Here is a 21238-nt window from a genome sequence, read left to right on the forward strand (position 1 = left end):
TTTAGAAGTTCTAGAGAATTCATTTCTTGCCTCTTCTAGCTCTGCCAGAATTCCTTGGCTTGTGGGCATCACTCTGATCTCTGCCTCTATCTTCACATTGCTTTCTCCTCTCTCTCAGTCTCTTTCTCTCTGATCTCCTCTACGTGTCCCTCTCTTATAAGGACAGCTGTGATTACATTTAGGGCCCACCCAAATCATCTAGGATAACCTCTTCATTTCAGATCTTTAATTTAATCACATCTGCAAAAATCTTTTAAACAAATCAAGTCGCATTTACAGATTCCAGGAATTAGGATCTGAAATCTTTGAGGAGGGAGCATTTTTCTAGTTATCACATTGTGCTTACATGGGTTTTACTTGCACTTCATGTTCTATCTTCTTTCAGGTCAAAGCTGAAGTCATTGAATAAGAACCCTTTATCTTATCTTTTGTTCGTTGTTAGTGCCCGAAATTTCCCTGTAAGTTCTGCTGTACTCATTTCTCACTAATTTTAATATGTTGCGTTTTTATTTTCATTGTGTTAAAAATAATTTCTATATATTTTAAAAATTTTTTCTTCTACTCATAGGTTATTTAGAAGTGGTTTATTTGTTTTTCAAGTACTTGGGGATTTTCCAGAGATCTTTCTGTTATTGCTTTCTAATTTAATTACATGAATATAAGAAAAAGTACTTTCCATGACTTGAATTCTTTTAAATTTATTGAGACCTATGACCCTAAATATGATCTATCTTGGTAAATATTCTAAGTGCACTTAAAAGCAAAGTGTCTTCTGCTGTTGTTGGGTGGGCTGTTCTATAAATGTTAACTTTTGTGTTCGTAGCATTGTCTATGTCTTCTATATCCTTACTGATATTTTCTCTACTTGTTGTTTCAATTATTGTGAGAATAATGTGGAAATCTCCATCTTTAATTGTGGATTTATTTACTTCTCCTTATAGTTATATCTGTGTTTGCTTCGTATATTTTGAATCTTTGTTATCAGGTACATAAATGTTTAGAATTGTTACGTCTTATTGATACATTGACCCCTGTATCATTATGGAATTACTTTCTTTATCCCTGGTAATTTTCTTTGCTTTAACATATACTTAGTCTGATATTAATATAGCTACGCCAGCTCTCCTTAGGTTAGTATTAGCAAGACTTTACTTTCTCCAGCCTTTTAATTTTAACCTACTTGTGTCTTCATATTTAAAGTAAGGTCCTCTTTGGAGACATGTTATTGATCTTCCTTCACTCACAATAATATAAAAAATACTTTTTAATTAAGGGTATCTAGTGCATTTAAATTTAGATGATTACTGGGGCTGACCCAGTGGCTCAAGCAGTTAAGTGCGTGCTCTCCACTTCGGCAGCCCTGGGTTCGTGGGTTCAGTTCCCGGGCACGCACCGCTTGTCATGCCATGCTGTGGCAGCATCCCATATAAAGTAGAGGAAGATGGGAACAGATGTTAGCTCAGGGCCAGTCTTCCTCGGCAAAAAAAAAAGGAGGATTGGCATCAGATGTTAGCTCAGGGTTGATCTTCCTCACACACACACAAAAATTTAGATGATTATTCATATACTCGGGCTTAAATTTACCATCTTGCTTTTTATTTTCTTTTTGTCCTATCTGTTCTTTATTCACTTTTGCCTCATTTTCTCATTTCTTTGAATCAATCTTCAGTTGATACTTGCTCCCAGGGAGTGTTCACTTTTGTTGGGACTTCTGGCTTGCTGGGTGGTGGAAAAGTAGTAATAAGAGATCCTCAGATGAAGAAATGCAAGTGTCAGCAGTGCGTGTTGGCTGATGTGCACTGAATGATAAGAGTGAGGCACAACAGAGTCTGCATGCTCACCAATGTAACAAAGAGAAGCAGTGTATACACTATGCTTATTGTAGTGCCTAAAATTTAGCTAAGATATGATTTTAAAACCTCTTTCTTGCTGGCTAGTAATTGGAGCGGCAATCTCATGATGTAGTAGGAGTGCGCAATGTGTTAAGTGGCTATGGTTCCTTTTACATTATTGTTTCTAGTTCAGGAGAAACTATAAATTTGACTCAAATAAACAACTAGGGATATTAGGATATGGTATTACAGTTTCATTTATCATGTCAGCAGGACCAGCATTACAACTCTAGTACTTTGTTGCATACCAGGGATTAGATACTGGACACCTAAGTGATTATGCAGCAATGAATTGAAGATGGTAGCATAAGTTGGGACATCAACAATCAGAAACTCTGCAAGCTAGAACCATCTCTACTAACACTTGCATCATTCCTGTTGGAATACATATACATTTTCTTTTCTTTTTTTATTAAAGTATAATTGACATCCAGTGTCCTACTAGTTTCAGGTGTACATTATACTGATTTGATATTTATATACATTATGAAATGATCACCACACTAAGTCTAGTATATTTTCTAGAGAAGTAAATTTCTTGCTTTACTGCTGGTGGCTTACATGTTACACTTATTTTTGGTAAAACTATAGAAAGAAAGTGAAACTATAAAGTTTAGAGGTGAAGACATGGGTAAAGTCGTAGATTTGGATACAATTCTTGAGTCAGATCGTGCATATTATACATACTATTTCATGTTTTCAGATTTCATGTCTTTTTTTCAATTAATAAATATATGAATATCTTTTGATCTGATTAAACATTCCTTCCAACATAATTTATAGTGTTTGTTCTTTTCCACTTATAAAGTATGATCATACTTAATACAAAATTTAAATTGCATATCAGAAAATATAAATAAATGTAAGTTTCCCATACACTCCAAACAGGTTCTTATGAAGAGATTTCTTATCAAGAGATTTTTCTCTGTGTATAAAAGCAAGCATACACATACATGTGTGTGTGCTTTTACAAATAGCATAAATGAAAGCTTTCCTTGAGTACATCTCTATTCCTAACTCTTTTTTTTGGAAGGAAGATTAGCCCTGAGCTAACATTCGTTGCCAATCCTCCTCTTTTGGCTGAGGAAGATTGGCCCTGGGCTAACATCCATGCCCATCTTCCTCTACTTTATATGGGATGCCGCCACAGCATGGCTTGACAAGTGGTGTGTTGGTCTGCGCCAAGGATCCGAACCTGCGAACCCCGGGCCGCTGTGGTGAAGCGTGTGAACTTAACCACTACACCACCGGGCCAGCCCCCTCTATTCCTAGCTTTTTAAAGTCAAATATTTTATAGAATACTGTGTCACAACAACACACATAGCTCTAATGCATTTTAAAAACTATTTATTTGATCTGTCCCTTATTGACAAGAAATTATTTCCAATCTTTTGCTATTTTAACAAATTCTGCAACAGTAAATAATTTTGTCTTACTTGTACCATTTCATTTTTAAAAGCTTCTGCTTTTAATACCTCTTTTAAAATTATTTTACTTTGTGGTGTGACTTTTTCATGTTCAGCAGACTATTTAAAATATGTGAATTTCTTCTGATGATTTAAAATTTGTATAATTTATTTTTATCTTTTCTGATGTTAACCTTTAGTATTGTATGCAATAAACTTCCATTTCTTGAATTATTGCTTTAAAATCATATCAGTATGAAGGATGTTAATATTAGTACATTTGTTTTCCTTCTTCTTTTCTTCCGCAGACTGATTTTGATAGATTATATTATCATCCCTAAGACTCCTAGTGGCAAAATTTTTTATGTTTTAGAATATACTTACATTAAAATACTATTTTATCACATTTAAACAGTATTTAATAACTCCCTACACTGAGAAGAGGAGATTGGTGGGCTCAGAGTATCTGTAAAATTCCCTCTTCTTTCAAGTTTGTGTTTATTGTGTTACTGTATTATTAGTAGTTGTATTAGTATCATTATTCATTATATTACCATTGTTGTATCGCCATTTTCTATAATCCCCACAGTTTCAAATCTCAGTTCATCTATAAGAGTATTCACTGTAATGAATGTAGTATGGAGTGATGTTGTGGAGAATTTTGGGAACACTTGGAGCTTTTCCTTTTCAATTAAGAAAAAAAAAAACATGAAGTCCAGACACTTTACCAGAATAAATTATGAGTTATTTATCTTACATTTTTCCTTAAGACATAGTTGTGTTCTTTTATTCCATAGATAGACATCTTCTCATGTTTTAGAAAGCTTTTTACATATTACATTTCTCTTCTTCAAAGATACCAATTATTTGTATGTTACCTCTTCCTTTCTGCCTTATTAACAATTTTCTCTCTAAACTATTTGAAGTTGCAGTATATTTTTAAATTTTATGCTTGTAGATTTTCTCAATTGTCTTCCATGATTGTTTTAAGCAATGTCTATGTTCCCTTTCTGTTTTGTCACATGTGATAACAATTCTCATATCATTCTTTCCTGGGCTCAGCCAGCTGGCTTCCCATCACCTGAAATAATTTTGTTATTATTTTTCAACCTTGCCATTCCGTAGTACAGATATTTTTACTTTTAAAAGTGTAATACAAGAAATTTCCTATTATTTTTTCTGTTAATAAAATACATTTTTCCTATTATTTTCCATTTACTTTTACTTTTTAGGTTTAATGAAGGGTCATTTTCTTTTATTCTGTTTTTGTTATTTTTCCTATTGCTTTCAATTGGATTTAAGAAGAACAACAGGTAGAAGTACTTTTTCCCTGCCACCTTTAATAAAAAATGCATAATATAATCTTAATTGTTAAATATAAGCCATTATGAATGATAGATTTTTGGAGTTTCTTTTCCACTAATTCAACAAATACTCACACAACACCAATTATTGACAACATTCTGAGATAGATACTTTGAACTACCAGCGGGCTACCAGTGAAATTTTATGAGATTTGATGGAATGAGATATCAGCTCTTCTTGGGATAAACAATAAGGTTCTCAGAGAAGGTGGTGATTGAGATAGTTCAACCTACGTCATCAGCCTCTACACTTTCTTCTCTCTCCTGTGACCCTTCCATTCCAAGCAACTTCCTTGCTTCTGTTCCTGCTCCCCTGCTTCTGTTCATCTTTGTAGCACTGCCTGAAATACCTTTCCTCCTAACTTCAGTTTATCTAAGTTTTACCTGTCTTTCGAGACCAATTCCTTCTCTGAAAATCTACTCCACTTTACAGTGATCTGTCCTTCCTTTGGAGTCCAGTGACCATTTTTTAAATTTTTACTAGACATAAGCAAAAGCTCCTTTGGACTGTTGTTTTATTTTTATGTCTAAGTATTGTTTCCCCAACTCTACTATAGACCTCTAATAACACTAAATAACATTCATGAGCACTGACTCTGTGCTGGACACTCTTTGAAGTACTTGAAATGTATTACTTCATTAACTCCTTCCAACATCTCTTTGAGATAGAAACCATTTCTCTTTACCTTAGAGATGGAGAGAATGTAGCACAGAGAGATTTAAAACCTTGCTCCAAGTGACACAGCCAGCAAACTACGCAATTCCAATTTACACTCAGGCAATGTGGCTCCATAATCCAGGCAGCAAACTATTTCATTTCAGCTGGTACTGGCTGCTCAATGTCTCACTCTCCACTGACAGAAAAGAGGCCTCTATTTTGGCAAAGGAGGATCCCAAAGAGGGGGAAAAAGCCACATTGTTTTCTCAGGAATCCTCTCTTTGAGAAAAGACATCATTAGGAAATAATACTTGATCCAAATTCAACCAAGATCATGTTAATTTTGTCCCTTCAGGTATAAACTCTTGAGATTTTAGTTCTTTGGAGACCTGGCTCTAAATTATTGAAAACTCTCAATAAAATATCCCTTATTTTTGTGCAATACAGGAATCATTGTGCCAGTCAAAGAGCATCTCTTTATCCCCAAGCTCTTCAAGATGGGAGATTTGTCTTCTTCATCGAGAACCTAGAAAGTCATGCCCCTCAGGAAAAGTTACCACCATGAAGAGAGTGGAATGTTCTAAACTTCCTTCTAGAAAATGATCATTTCCTTTGAAACAGTTAAAGGAGCTACATAAGAGATATCCTTAAAGAAGTGAGTACTTTGCATTTTGGATAATATGAAGCTTTTGAAGTATGGTGGATAAACATCAGGATGAGTTTGAACTTTAGGAATATAACCTCCCCACCTCAGGTTCTCTAAAGAGAACAGACTTTGGCATTGTGTCCACATCTTCATGATACTAAACTACTGGTTTGTGTGACTCTCTCTGAACTCAATTTCCTATTTATTTCTTTATAATATAGAGATACTGCAGTGTCCATGAGGAATTCTAAAGTCACAGAACATTACATATGAAAGGGTCATGGAGATCAGCCTACTTGTTTTATAGAACACTCAAAATAATTTATACTCATAAAAAAGAAAAAAAAAGAAGAAAGAAAGAAAGAGAGAGACACAGAAAGAAAGAACGAAGAAAGGAAGGAAGGAAGGAAGGAAGGAAGGAAGGCTGGGTGGTTGGACCAAAACCAGGAGCAGTCTGTTACCTCCTACACCCACACACTTACATTGGCATATTTGGGTGGGCATAAACAAAAACATTCATGTAATGGATAATGCTCCTAATAAGCCTAGAATTTTTTTTGTGACTGCGAAAAATTTACTCCACACAACATTAAGCAAATAATCATAATAATGATAAAATGATCATGAATTTCATAGATATAGTCAGTATTTATATGTCAAACCCCACATACTAATTATTAAATAATTTGAGTAGTACATTGTTTTTATTTTATTTAAAGAGGACTAAATTAAAATGATAATAAATATTATTTATAGCTAGATTTTTTTTCATATAAATTATCCTCTATAATGATCTTCTCTGAGGAATTTTAAACAGCTTGATTCTTTCTTCCTTGGCTAATGAGTCAGCAAGTAATATTTCCTTGAGAGTGTTCCCTGCATGAAGTATTATGCATTTGATATTTTACATATAATATTAGTATAATTGATAGTGCTTGACAAATTTCAGGATAAGTCCCTTAAAGTAACTTTATACAAAATAGGAGGAATCACATAAAATAATTCTAGATTGTTTTGGTGCAACAGATGCTTAATTTTCTATCTAATTTCCATGGCAATTTGCTGTCCAACATTTGTCAGATTACTGATCTCAAAGGCAGGGTCTCTCCATTCCTTCCATGGCATCATAGTCTTTTATTGGAGTTACGTGGTTGACAGGAATTTCTACCCCCACTCTTTGCTCTCAATCTGCCATTTTATATTCTTGGTTCTTGGTGCCCCTTCTGTCTTCACATCTGTTATAGGTTAAATCTTTGGCTGTTTTTCAGGGCAGCTCTTTATGAACATGAACAGCCATCATTTGTTTCTACTAATCTTAGAATGGGTAACCTGTTTGTCAATTGTGTACATTATCTTTTCCACATCCTATTGTAAGTGGGGGTAGGAAATAGACTGATAAACACATGCATAAATTATGTCTTAATAATATTAGAATAGTACTGGTCTTCAATAAAAATAGCGACTTTCCTCTTAGTCTTTCCCAGATGTCTAATATTAAGATCTGGATATCTCGTTGTTTTTTACAGTATTCCCAGTAAGGGTATTCCTAAGTGGTATTTCATTGTCCCATCATACAGTAAGATAAAACATGGAGAGTAATTCTCATAATTCTCACTTCAAGTACTATTTTATAACTTGAGAGACGTGCAGATAATATAGTTGGACTCCTCCTTTTATAGGAGAGAGTACCGAATCTAAAGAGATCAAGAGTGAATTGCCTAAGCTTACACAGAATATTTGTAGAACCCCCAGACTTAATTTCTAGGAATATTGTCTTTCAGTTCAGGAATAATCCTATAATTGTTATAGAGCTGTTTAAAATATCTGTTATTAGCTTAAAATATTATTTGTAACTGTTAATGATTGCTTTCTTATGATAAAAATTCTTTTTCTTTCTTAATAACAGATTACAACCTAATCTGGAAGATAAGAATCAGATAAGATTGATTAGTGGAAGATAAGAATCAGACAGCAGTGACTGAATTTCTTTTCTTGGGCCTCACAGATCATCTCCCTCAGCAGATTGTCCTCTTTGTCATGCTTCTCCTTGTCTATCTTGTCACATTAGGGGGAAACTGGGGGATGATCACTCTCATATGGATTGATCCCAGACTCCACACTCTTATGTACTTTTTCCTTAACCGCTTGTCCTTTGTGGATGTTTGTTCCTCCTCTTCCATTGCCTCCAAGATGCTTCATGATACTTTTGCAGAGAAAAAAGACATCTCCTTCATGGTTGTGCTGCACAAATGTGGTTCTTTGATCTCTTTGTGGCAACTGAATGTTTCCTTCTGGCTTCCATGGCATATGACCAGTATATGGCCATCTGTAAGCCCTTGTTGTATACACTCATTATGTCCCAGCGGGTCTGTGTGCACCTGGTGGTAGGATCTTATGCCACAGCTCTGATAAGCACAATGACTCAAACAATTCTCACTTTTTGCTTACCTTTCTGTGGTCCAAATCTTATCAGTCACTTTTTCTGTGACATTTCACCACTGCTTTCCCTCGCATGTGCAGACACCTGGATCAATAAGTTAGTGCTTTTCCTCTTGACTGGAGCTATAGGAGTACTCAGTGGCCTGATCATCATGGTCTCCTATCTTTGCATCATGGTGGCCGTCTTGAAGATTCAGACAGCTGATGGAAGGAGGAGAGCTTTCTCCACTTGTTCTTCTCACCTGGCAACTGTGTCCATCCTATATGGGATTCTTTCCTTTACCTATGTTCGGCCTGGCTGAGGTTCCTCCCTAGATGTCAATAAAGTAATATTTCTGTTTTATACTGTGATAATCCCAATGTTGAACCCCCTCATCTACAGCTTGAAGAACAAGGAAGTAAAAGATGCATTCAGGAGGAAGTTTGAGAGGAAAAATTCTCTAATATGTAGGTAAAATAGAACTCTGAGTTGCACCATAAATGTTGGTGCAGAATATATAGCAAAAAGAACACTGGACTGGAAATCAGAAGCTGTATGTGAGTCCCGGCTATTTCAGTTCACAGATTTTTAAAAATGAAATAGTACTCAAATATTTTTCTGCCTTAGTCTTCTCTGTGACATGATGGGGTTTCAAAATAATATTGAGATGGATTGAGAATACAAATGTGAAAATATACTAGAAGAAAACTTGGATGAATATGAGTACAGTCGTTAGTATGTGAATACTATTTAATCCAGACATGAAAAGTAAAAGTTTCAATAGAAAGATCAAAGCACTATAAAAATATTAAAAGACAAATAATAAAGAGAGAGAAAATATTTGTACATGTGTGCCAAACAGGGGGATAGTATTTCTAATATTCAAAGAATACTCCAAAATTCACAATCAAAAAGAAAAACAATGAAGGCTGACCTCATGGCCTAGTCTTTAAGTTAGATGTGTTCTGCTTCAATGGTCCAGGTTTGTGGGTTCGGATCCCGGGTGCAGAATGTATGGAAAAAATGTTCAATATCATTATTGGTCAAGTAAATGAAATGAAATGAAAATGCCAATGCATTGTCTTCAAAGTAGATGAAATATTGATAATTTTCAGTGATGGCGAGGTTCCTATCTATGTACACTCATTATTTCTTGTTGATAATATGAATTGCTCCATTTCCACAAAGTAATTTGGTAGCTTTTACTAAAGTGATAAATTTATATGACATTTGACCTAGAAACCTCCTTTATAAATCTAGACTACAGAACTATAAATACTATAAAATATGCTTAAGATTACATATATTTCAGCATTATTTGTAGTGGCAAAGAAAAATAAAATAAATAACTTAAATATCTGCCATTACAAGAAAAGTACATTTTTTTTCTGTGTAATGTTGTGTGGCAAATGAAAAGACTGAATTAGCTAATCATGAACTGACCTGGAGAGAACTACTGTATACACTCACTGTTTGGTAAAAAAAAAAAAATCAAGTTGAACATCAATATGGAGCACTGAACACTAAGAAAAAGAGGCAAAACCTAAATAATGAAATAACATGTAATATGTATGCAGGCGTAAAAGAACATAGCGAGAACTGTATAGGATACAGAACAACATGTTGACGTTGATTACTTCACTGAGAGTTGCATTAGAGGTAGGAAAGGAGAGGATTTATTCATAGACATTTGAATTATAGCTTATTCGTGCCCTCTGGTCCTACTTGGACTCAATCTAGATGTACCATTTTCATCTTATGACAGATTGCTGCTGTGCCCGTCTGACTTTATTTACTATAGGATCTGACAGAACCCAGCTCATTATACCAGGTCTGGATGAATAATCACACGATGTCCCTTGTGCAAGTGTTCCCTCTATCAGTGCCCAGATATAGACCAGGAACTCTTTCTCAAAAGCCATATAATTCTTTGCTGCAAACGACAAGGATTTGCTCCTGAACCCCAGGACCTATGTTATTCTCTCACTGAAGCTGTAATAAGCTCCATACTGTTTCTTTTCCTACTACTACAACTTTCATCATAGAGTCTGTTGTGTTTTGTGGCCAAGTGGCAGGACTGCTTTATACAGTAACTGGGACCTACTGAAGGGCGCTTTCCTGTTCTGCATCTCACTTAAAGCTGGCCGCCTGCTGTGCCATTTGCGATATGGGTTGAAGGAAAATTCCTAGTTGTGGAATATGTTGCCTCCAAAACCCGAAGAAGCCTACCGGGATGGTGTGGTTCCTTCTTCATGAATTTTACTTTGGAGGGGGTGTTCCAGAATGCATCTAACTTTCACAAAGAGTCAAATTCCTAGATTTTTATAGGGTTTATCTTCCACCTGCTAAAGCACATGTGTTTTACCAAGTCCTCCAATGTTCTAGCAATTGCTTGTGATACCTTCTGTATTAGTATGATGTTATCAATGTAGAGGGGTTAGTGTAATGTTTCGAAGGATGTTTAGGTGGCCAGATATCTTCAGACTATATTATGAAGGAGGGCAGGAGAGTTAACGTAGCCTTGAGGCAAAATTGTAAATGAATATTGTTGTCCATCTCTCATGAATGTAAACTGTTTCCGAGTCTTCTTTCCTAATCAGAATAGAAAAGAATGTATTCCCCAAATCACTGATTGTACATTATGTACTAGGGAAACATTATGAATGATCCCATGTATAGGATAACACTGCTATCAAGGCTAATATTTGTGATGGTTGGACTTGTGGTGGTCTATAGCCATTCTCTTGGACCCATCTGGTTTCTGGAGGGCCAAACTGCTGAATCAAATAGAGAGATAATATGACTACCTCTGCCAAATCCTTTATGTCTTTGGTAGTTGAATTAATTTCTGGATTCAAGTGTTCTGGAATCTTATCATCCTTGTTGACTTCAGGAAGCCTAGATCCATAATAACAGCATCTCATACCTCTGAGCTTCTCAACAAGCTGGAATCCCTCTCTCCAGGGCTTTTGTTTATTGCTTTAGTGGAAAGAGTGGCCTTTGGGTCTTATCAGGGAACACGGTCGCCAGAAACCTTCTCTGGTCTTATATCATAAATCTTTTTCAAGCATCCCTACGTCTCTGAGCCTTTGGGCCCCTTCTTCAACACTCTGCCATGGCAGTAAATGTGTTTCTACTTTACTTACTGTGGGCTGTCAGTTTTTCCAAGATTCACGGAGCCATCCCAATAGTGCATTAGGAGCAGCTCCTGGTATCTTGCCTACAAGCTAATTTCTGAGTCGCTGGAGTTCTTCTGTGTCAGTAAATTCTTCCTTATTCAGCTTTATAATGAATAAATTCCAATCTAAGCACCCTACCCTCAAGACGTATACCTCCATGAGTTTTCCCAGTCCTGGCTCGTCCTTATTAGCCAAGTCCTATAACTCTTTTGATAAATAATCCTTTTCCTTCCAAAGCAGGACCAATTTTCCTTAGTCATCAGACCATACCATTCTGAATCTTTCCCCCCGTTACTAAATCTAAAAGCCGTGAGGGAGGTGCGACTAGATCTTGAGAAAAGCACTTATTTTCTTGGGAAGCATCTGACACAGGTGAGGCCTTTTTGGATTCTCCAGGCAAAGGAAGCCTGCTCTCTCCCAGTAAGGGGGAGAAGGCCACTTCTGTAGGTGAGAGGCTTTAGGGGAACTGGAATATCTCAAATACACTCACACAGATGTCTTAATCCCAATTCTCGCTGTCCAACTCCTTCCCTATCAGAGTCCTTCGTTTTGTACAGGAGACTTGCAGAGGCTGTGAATTCAGCTTCTTTATTATTCTCTTTCTGACTGTAATGTTCTTGGGTTGAGTTTTTATGCTGTCTGGTCTCTAATTGTAGGAGATGAGGATCTTTTTAGATGCTGCCTTTCTGACTTTGACATCATATATATTCTGAGTTGAAAATTGCCTGACCTGAGTCCATTATTTTCATCCTTTAGCATATTAGTGGCATTCGACTACAACCAACTTCACAGTATAATAGTTTCCATTGATCCCCATATCTCTGACATGCTAGAGATAATTGCATAAATCAATGCACATTTTTCACCTGTACCCCATCCCAGTCCACTGCAGGTTGGTGTTAGTAATAGCAATGCTATGGCATGCTAGTGGTTTACGACCACCCCATTTCTCTAGCAATGGTCTCTTATTGCCATCTGTCCAGTAGCGATTGATTCCCGAATCTCATCCCAAGAATCTGTTTCCAAAAGTCTGGTACCAGCTGTCTTAGTTTGAGTTTTCCCAGAAGCTAACCCTGAGATAAGGATTCAAGTGCAAGCAGCTTATTTGGGAGGCAAATAAGCACTAGCAGGGAAGTTAGGAAGTGAGACAGTGAAGGGGAATAAATTCATATTCTCTGCTTTGAAGATTCCTAGTTTTGCTTAGAGAGTGGTGGTGTAAGGACATGTATTCCTCTGACAATTGGAAACTTTCTAATCTGTTTTTCTATTTTCTAGTGGTTACCTTTAATATTATATGTAGAAGATTTCTATGTCTTGAGTTATTTAATGTGTTCATGAGCAGATTGCTGCAGTGGGCAACTGAGTGCTAATCCTGCTAGAGATCTCTGGATGCCAATGTGAAAAATCCGTGCATGGGAATAATCCCACTAGAGGGCCCGGGGAGCTGGGGAATGTGTACATAAGCCAGTGTTTGGTGGAGAGCTGCTCCCCAGAAGTGCTAATTTCCTGGCACTTTTGGCTTACTGGGCAGGCAGAAGCGCAGCAGGAAGAGAAATCTTCAAGTGAAGAAATGCTGATGCTGCTGGTTAAAAGTTGGGCTGATGTGCACTGAAATGATAATGATGAGGCACGAACAGAGTCTGCTGTATCAATCAGAATAACAGATGGAAACAGCTTCTAGTTCACACTTTCCCTAGTTCCTGATGTTTAGCCAAGAGCTGATTTTAAAACCACCTTCTTGTTAGGTAGTAATTGGAGGGACAATTGCATCATGCACTGGTCCTGACCGATGAATAAGTGACCATGTCTCCTTTTGAATGACTGAGTCTAGTTTTAGGAGAATTTACAAATCTGATTCAAACAAACCATTGGGAATATTGAGATCAGATATTATAAATCCATATATCACCTCACTAGCAGCTACTTATTAGCTACATTTCAAAATTTAGATTCTAGATCCAAAAGGGGTTACTGAGTAGAGAAGTGACGAGGACATTGACAATCAAAGTCATCACAAGCTAGGACCATCCTATAGTGCCTACATTATTCCTGTTGTGTTGCACATCCTTGGCTAGAAGGAACAGATCTCCCCTTCTTTAGTAGGATTAGCTGGGAAGTAGTATTATTGCTCTTGTCGTGAGCAAAATAATGGCAATAAAGAGAAATTACAAGTTTGGAGGGGAAAACGTTAGTAAAATTGAAGATTTTAGGCCTAGTTGTTGAGTCTTACTGTGAAGGAATATACTATACATACTCTTTTGTATCCTGTTCTCTATCAACTGATAAATTGTAAATATCTGTCATTTGATTAAACATTCCTTACAACATATTCCATTAAAGCATTTTTATATTTTAATGTGTATTTTTTATATTGCAGTATAATTGCACATGGCATAAAATTCAAACACTATATTAGGAAATCTAAATAAGAATGACTTCCCACTCATTCCAAACAGAATTTGTTTTGTGTTTTTTAGATCTTTTTCTGCATATAAACACATATATAAATGTGTGTATGTGTAGGCTTTTAAAAATAACAAATGAAAGCTTGCTATACACACTACTCCTCTCGTTGTTTTCTTTACTTAAACATGTTATCGGCTATTGTTTCATATCAACATATGTAGCTCTAACTCGTTCTTTTTAAATACTTATCTAATCTTCCCATTATTGTAAACAGTTATTATTCAGTCCTTGGTAATAATAAAAACTAATTGTGCAAAAACCATGTAAGAAATAGGTTTCATTTTAATTTTTCTCATTACATTTTTAATGGTTTGTGCTCTTGAAGGCTTTTTATAATCTTTTTATATGGCAAGTCTTTCAACCTTTAGTAAAGAAATAAGCACATAAATAAATATAAATACGTAATACACAGAACACCCATATATCGTTTGCTCAGTTTAACCTGTTAGTATTTTGACTTATCTTTTGTGCACGTGTACTCTCTCTCTCTCCATATACACATCTTCACATACATTCACATTATGTTATACACAAAAGTTTTTCCTAAGCCATTTGACTGTGTTACTGTCATCATGGCCTTTTATTCCTGAACACTTCCTTGTGTATTTACTAAGACGAGGGCTATTAGCTAACATAACCACAATACAGTTAGTAACCGCTACATGTTTTAATGCCTTTTTTTTTAATTACTCCAGTGTGAGTTTCCTATGTTTCATGGAGTATGCGATGGTGTGGATTTCTTCTGATAATATGGAAACTTCATGATTTATTTTTATATCTTCTAGGGTTATCTTTAGAATTGTAGATATTAAACTTCTGTTTCTTGCATTATTACTTTAAAACCCTACGAGGCTAAGAAAAATGTTCAAATAGTGTGCTTATATGTCTTCTTACTTCCATTCCACAATCTAACTTTTAGATTATGTCGTTATTTTTGTTATTTTTAGTGGTTAACTTTCTTCCTTTTCAAAATACGCTTACATGTACAATGCAGTCAGCTTTCAACAGCTTGTATTGAACTCCTCTGATGAGTTGAGATGATCGGTCACTTATACTACCTGCCCAAGTTATTCTTCTTCCACTCTTTACTTTTCTTAGTTATATTATCATTGTCATATCCTCACTGCTGGTTATATTTAGTTTCCACTCCATAATTTCCATATATTTTTAACATTGGTTCTGTGTGTAAATGTATTTACTATAATGTAGTCTGAATAATAGTGTGGAGACATTTTGAGGCTAGTCTGAAAAATTTCCCCTTTATACTTATCTTCATTAAGAAAAAAATATGATCTTACAATTCAGATTCATTACCAAGGGAATTCATGATTTGCTAATTTTGTATCTATTTTTTTGAAACTCTTCTATCCCACAGATACAGGTTTTCAAATATTTCAGGAATTAAAAAACATTACATATTTATATGTTCTGTTCCACCTATTGGCATCTGTTTTTCAAAGATATTAATTATTTATTTGTTAGTTCTTTGGGGCCTTACTGATCATTTTCTCTGTAAACATTTTAAAGCTGTCATTCTTTTCCTGTTTCATTTGATTTATTTTTCAAGACTGTTTTTCATGTCCTTGTTTTTTCTGGCAGTGTCTGTACTCAATTTTGCATTGTCTCACATAACAGTAATTTCTGTTAAGATTTTATTTCTCACTTCACTTTCTTCCTGGAGTCATCCAGCTCATTGACCATTACATTATGCAATTTTATTTTTTCTATTTTTAATTATTTCACTGAGGTCGCGTTGGTTTATAACATTGTGTAAATTTCAGGTGTACGTCATTACATTTTGGCACTGTATTGACTGCATCGTGTTCACCACCAAAAGTCCAGTTGCCAACCGTCACTATACATATGTGCTGCTTTACCCCTTTTGTTCTCTGCCCACCCCCATACCCTCTGGTAACCACCAATCTGTCCTCTGTGTCTATGTGTGTGTTTGTTTGTTTTTCTTCCACATATTAGTGAAATCATACTATATTTGTCTTGCTCCATCTGACTTATTTTGCTTAGCATAATACCCTCAAGGTCCAACCACGCTGTTGCAAATGGCACAATTTCATCTTTTTATGTCTGAGTAGTATTCCATTGTATATTTATCCCACTTCTTTTTTTTCCATTCATCCATAATGGGCAGTTGGGTTGCTTCCAAGTCTTGGCTATTGTGAATAATGCTGCAATGAACATAGGGGTGCATATATCTTTTTTTTTCTTTTTTTTTTTTTTTTAAAGATTTTATTTATTTATTTTTTCCCCCCAAAGCCCCAGTAGATAGTTGTGTGTCATAGCTGCACATCCTTCTAGTTGCTGTAAGTGGGATGCGGCCTCAGCATGGCCAGAGAAGCAGCGCGTCGGTGCGAGCCCGGGATCCGAACCCGGGTCGCCAGCAGCGGAGTGCACTCACTTAACCACTAAGCCACGGGGCCGGCCCTGCATATATCTTTTTGAATGAATGTTTTCATGTTCTTTGGTAAATACCCAGAAGTGGAATAGCTGGATCATATAGTATTTCTAATTTTAATATTTTAAGCAATCTCCACACTGTTTTGCATAGTAGCCACACCAATTTGCATTCTCACCAGCAAGGTGTGTGGGTTCTCTTTTCTCCACATTGCCTCCAACACTTGTTATGTCTTGTCTTTTTAATAGCAGACATTCTGACAGGTGTGAGGTGATATCTCATTGTAATTTTGATGTTCATTTCCCTAATAATTAGTTAGGTTAAATATCTTTTCGTGTGCCTGTTGGCTATCTGTATATCTACTTTGGAAAATGGTCTGTTCATATCCTCTGCCCATTTTTTGGTCAGGCTTTTTTTTGTTGTTGTTGAGTTGTATGTGTTCTTTGTATATTTTGGAAATTTACCCCTTATCGGATATATAATTTGCAAATTTTTCTTCCAATTGGTGGCTTGTCTTTTCCTTTTGTCGATAGTTTCTTTTGCTGTGCAGAAACTTTTCAGTTTAATGTAGTCCCATTTGTTTATTTTTTCTTTTGTTTTCCTTGCCTGAGGAGACATGATATTCAAAAAGATACTGCTAAGACCAACATCAAAGAGCAGACTGCCTATGTATTCTTCTAAGAGTTTTATGGTTTCAGGTCTTACATTCAAGTCTTTAATCAATTTTGATTAATTTTTGTGTGTGATAAAAGATAATGGTCTACTTTCATTCTTTTGCATGTGGCTGTCCACTTTTCCCAACACTAAATGGTTGAAGAGACTTTCCTTTCTCCATTGTATGTTCTTGGCTCCTTTATCAAAGATTAGCTGTCCATAGATGAGTGGTTTTATTTCTGGGCTCTCAATTGTGTTCCATTGATCTGTGTGTCTGTTTTTGTGCCAGTATTATGCTGTTTTGATTACTATAGCTTTGTGGTATATTTTGAAATCAGGGAGTGTGATACCTCCAGCTGTGTTTGTTTTTCTCAGGATTGCTTTGTCTATTTGATAGACAAATAAATCATTGTTCCGTATAAATTTTAGGATTCTTTATTCTATCTCTGTGAAGAATGTCATTGGGATTCTGATTGGGATTGCTTTGAATCTGTAGATTACTTAAGGTAATATGAACATTTTAACTATGTTTATTCTTCCAATCCATGAGCATGGAATATCTTTCCATTTCTTTATGTCTTTTTCTATTTCTAGGCAAGAAAAAGAAATAAAAGTGATCCAAACTGGAATGGGAGAAGTAAAACTGTCACTATTTCCAGATGACATGATTTTATATATAGAAAACATGAAAGAACTATTAAAAAAAATAGTTTCCTCCAACAAAAGTGTTAGAAATAATTAACAAATACAGCAAAATTGCAGGGTACAAAATCAACATACAAAAATCAGTTGCGGGCTGGCCCCATGGCTTAGCGGTTAAGTGTGCGTGCTCCGCTGCTGGCGACCCTGGTTTGGATCCCAAGCGCGCACCGACGCACCGCTTCTCCGGCCATGCTGAGGCCACGTCCCACATGCAGCAACTAGAAGGATGTGCAGCTATGACATACAACTATCTACTGGGGCTTTGGGGGGAAAAATAAATAAATAAATAAATCTCAAAAATCAGTTGCATTTCTATACACTAACAATGAACTAGCAGAAAGAGAAATCACCAATGTAGTCTCATTTACGAGCAGAACAAAAAGAATAAAATACCTACGAATAAATTTAACCAAGGAAGTGAAAGACCTATACACTGATAACTATTAGATATTATTGAAAGAAATATATATATGAATAATTATATATAAATGTTTCTTTTACTTACAAGTTATTTAGAAGTGTTTTACATGTTTTTAAATATTAATAAATTTTCCAGAGATTTTTCTGTTATTGGTTTCTAAGTTAATTGCATGACAGTCAGAAAAAATACTTTCCATCACTTGAATTCTTTTAAATTTATTGAGACTTTCTTATGGCCCCAAATATAGCATACCTTGGTAAATAGAAATTCTAAGTGTGCTTGAAAGTAATGTGTCTTCTGCTATTGTTGGGTGGGTGTTCTATAAATGCTAATTTTTGTGTTCATAGTGTTGTCTAAATCTTCTGTATCCTTTCTGATATATTCTCTACTTTTATTTCAATTATTGAGAGAATAATGTTGAAATCCCCATCTTTAATTGTGAATTTATTTATTCCTCCTTACAGTTATATCAGTGTTTGCATCATATATTTTGAAGCTCTATCAGGTATATAAATGTTTAGGATTGTTACTTCTTCTTGATACATTGACCCTTTTATCATTGTGAATCATCTTCTTTATCCCTGGTAATTTTCTTTGCCTTAACATATACTTAGTCTGATATTACTATAGCTACACCAGCTTTCCTTAGGTTAATATTAGCAAGGCTTATCTTTCTGCAACCTTTTAATTTTAATCTACTTGCGCCTTTGTATTTAAAGTTAGGTCCTCTTAGGAGTCATATTATAGATCTTGCTGTATTCACGATAATATGAATATTACTTTTTAATTGGGCGTATTTAGCACATTTACATTTAGAGTGATTATTGATATGCTTGGGCTTAAATTTACCGTCTTGCTTTTTATTTTCTTTTTGTCCTGTCTGCTCTTTATTCACTTTTGCCTCATCTTCTCATTTCTTTGAATCAGTCTTTGGTTGAAAACTGTTCCTGGGAAGTGTTGACTTTTATTGGCACTTCCAGCTTGCTGGGTGGTGGAAAAGTAGTAAGAAGAGACATCCTCAGATGAAGAAATGCAAGTGTCAGCAGTGCATGTTGGCTGGTATGCACTGAATGATAAGAGTGAGGCACAACAGAGTCTGCATGCTCACCAATGTAACAAAGAGAAGCAGTGTATACACTATGCTTATCGTAGTGCCTAAAATTTAGCTAAGATATGATTTTAAAACCTCTTTCTTGCTGGCTAGTAATTGGAGAGGCAATCTCATGATGTAGTAGGACTGTGCAATGTGTTAAGTGGCTATGGTTCCTTTTACATTATTGTTTCTAGTTCAGGAGAAACTACAAATTTGACTTGAATAAACAACTGGGGATATTAGGGTATGATATTACAGTTTCATTTATCATGTCAGCAGGACCAGCATTATAACTCTAGTACTTGGTTGTATACCAGGAATTAAATACTGAACACAAAAGGGATTAGGCACCAATGAATTGAAGGTGGCGATACAAAGGGTGACATCAACAATCAGAAGCCACTGCAAGCCAGGATCATCTCTACTAAAACCTATATTAGTCCTGTTGAAATACATATATATTTTCTTTTCTTTTTTTATTGAAGTATAGTTGACATATAATATCCTACTAGTTTCAGGTGTGCATTATACTGATTTGATATTATATACATTACGAAATGATCACCATGATAAATCTAGTACGTTTTCTAGAGAAATAGATTTCTTGCTTTATGCCTGGTGGCTTGCAAGTTACATTTATTTTTGGTAAAACTATAGGGAGAAATTGAAACTATAAAGTTTAGGGGTGCAGACATGAGTAAAATAGTATATATGGATGTAATTCCTTAGTCAGATCCCAGACTCCACACTCCTATGTACTTTTTCCTTAACCACTTGTCCTTTGTAGATGTTTGTTCCTCCTCTTCCATTGCCCCCAAGACACTGTGTGATATCTTTGTGACGAAAAAAGGCATCTCTCTCATGGGTTGTGCTGCACAGATGTGGTTCTTTGGTCTCTTTATTGCAGCTGAGTGTTTCCTCCTGGCTTCTATGGCATATGACCGGTACATGGCCATCTGTAAGCCCTTGTTGTATACACTCATTATGTCCCAGCGGGTCTGTGTGCACCTGGTGGTAGGACCTTATGCCACAGCTCTGATAAGCACAATGACTCATACAATTCTCACTTTTTACTTACCTTTCTGTGGTCCAAATATTATCAGTCATTTTTTCTGTGACATTTCACCACTGCTTTCCCTCGCATGTGCAGACACCTGGATCAATAAGTTAGTCCTTTTCATCTTGGCTGGAGCTATAGGAGTACTCAGTGGCCTGATCATCATGGTCTCCTATCTTTGCATCGTGGTGGCTATCTTGAAGATCCAGACAGCTGATGGGAGGAGGAAAGCTTTCTCCACTTGTTCTTCTCACCTGGCAGTCATCTCCATCCTAGGTGGAACTCTTTTCTTTACCTATGTTCAGCCTGGCTCAGGTTCCTCCCTAGATGTCAATAAAGTAATATCTCTGTTTTATACTGTGATAATCCCAATGTTGAACCCCCTCATCTACAGCTTGAGGAACAAAGAAGTAAAAGATGCATTCAAGAAGAAGTTTGAAAGGAAAAATTCTCTAATATGTCGGTAAAATAGAACTCTCTTTGAGTTGCACCATAGACCTTGGTGCAGAACGTGTAATGAAAACAACACTGGACTGGTAATCAGCAGCTGTATGTCCTTTCGCAGATTTAAAAAAATGAAATAGTTCCTAAATATTTTTCTGCCTTAGTCTTGATGTCTATGACATATGGGGTTTCAAAATAATATTGAGATGGATTGAGAATACATATGTAAAAATATACTAGAAGAAATATTGGGTGAATATTTGGATAGTGATGGGTATTTGAATACTATTTAATCCAGGCTTGAAAACTAGAGTTATAAGGGAAAGATCAAAGCACTGTCACAATATTAAAAGACAATAAAATGAGAGAAAATTCTTGTGCACGTGTGCCAAAGGGATAATATTTCTGATATTCAAACTTCAGTCCA

At 35.8% G+C, this 21238-nt stretch overlaps 2 protein-coding genes across 2 annotated transcripts in view; both read left to right on the forward strand.

Annotated features, from left to right (window-relative positions):
- The window catches only part of LOC131395348 (olfactory receptor 5G3-like), a 35483-nt gene extending 22870 nt beyond the window's left edge, over nt 1-12613 (forward strand). Inside the window, 3 exon segments of the mRNA XM_058527260.1 lie at nt 7918-8196; nt 8199-8842; nt 12584-12613. Of these exon segments, the coding sequence (XP_058383243.1) occupies nt 7918-8196; nt 8199-8842; nt 12584-12613 (953 nt within the window).
- Nucleotides 12614-19867: 7254 nt separating this feature from the next.
- On the forward strand, nt 19868-20834 carry LOC131395349 (olfactory receptor 5G3-like). The gene is made up of 2 exons (XM_058527261.1): nt 19868-19888; nt 20040-20834. The coding sequence occupies exons 1-2, from the start codon at nt 19868-19870 to the stop codon at nt 20832-20834; spliced, it is 816 nt and encodes a 271-aa protein (XP_058383244.1).
- The last annotated feature ends 404 nt before the right edge of the window (nt 20835-21238 follow it).

This window comes from Diceros bicornis, chromosome 31, assembly GCF_020826845.1.
Source record: "Diceros bicornis minor isolate mBicDic1 chromosome 31, mDicBic1.mat.cur, whole genome shotgun sequence".
Classification (NCBI taxonomy): Eukaryota; Metazoa; Chordata; class Mammalia; order Perissodactyla; family Rhinocerotidae; genus Diceros; species Diceros bicornis.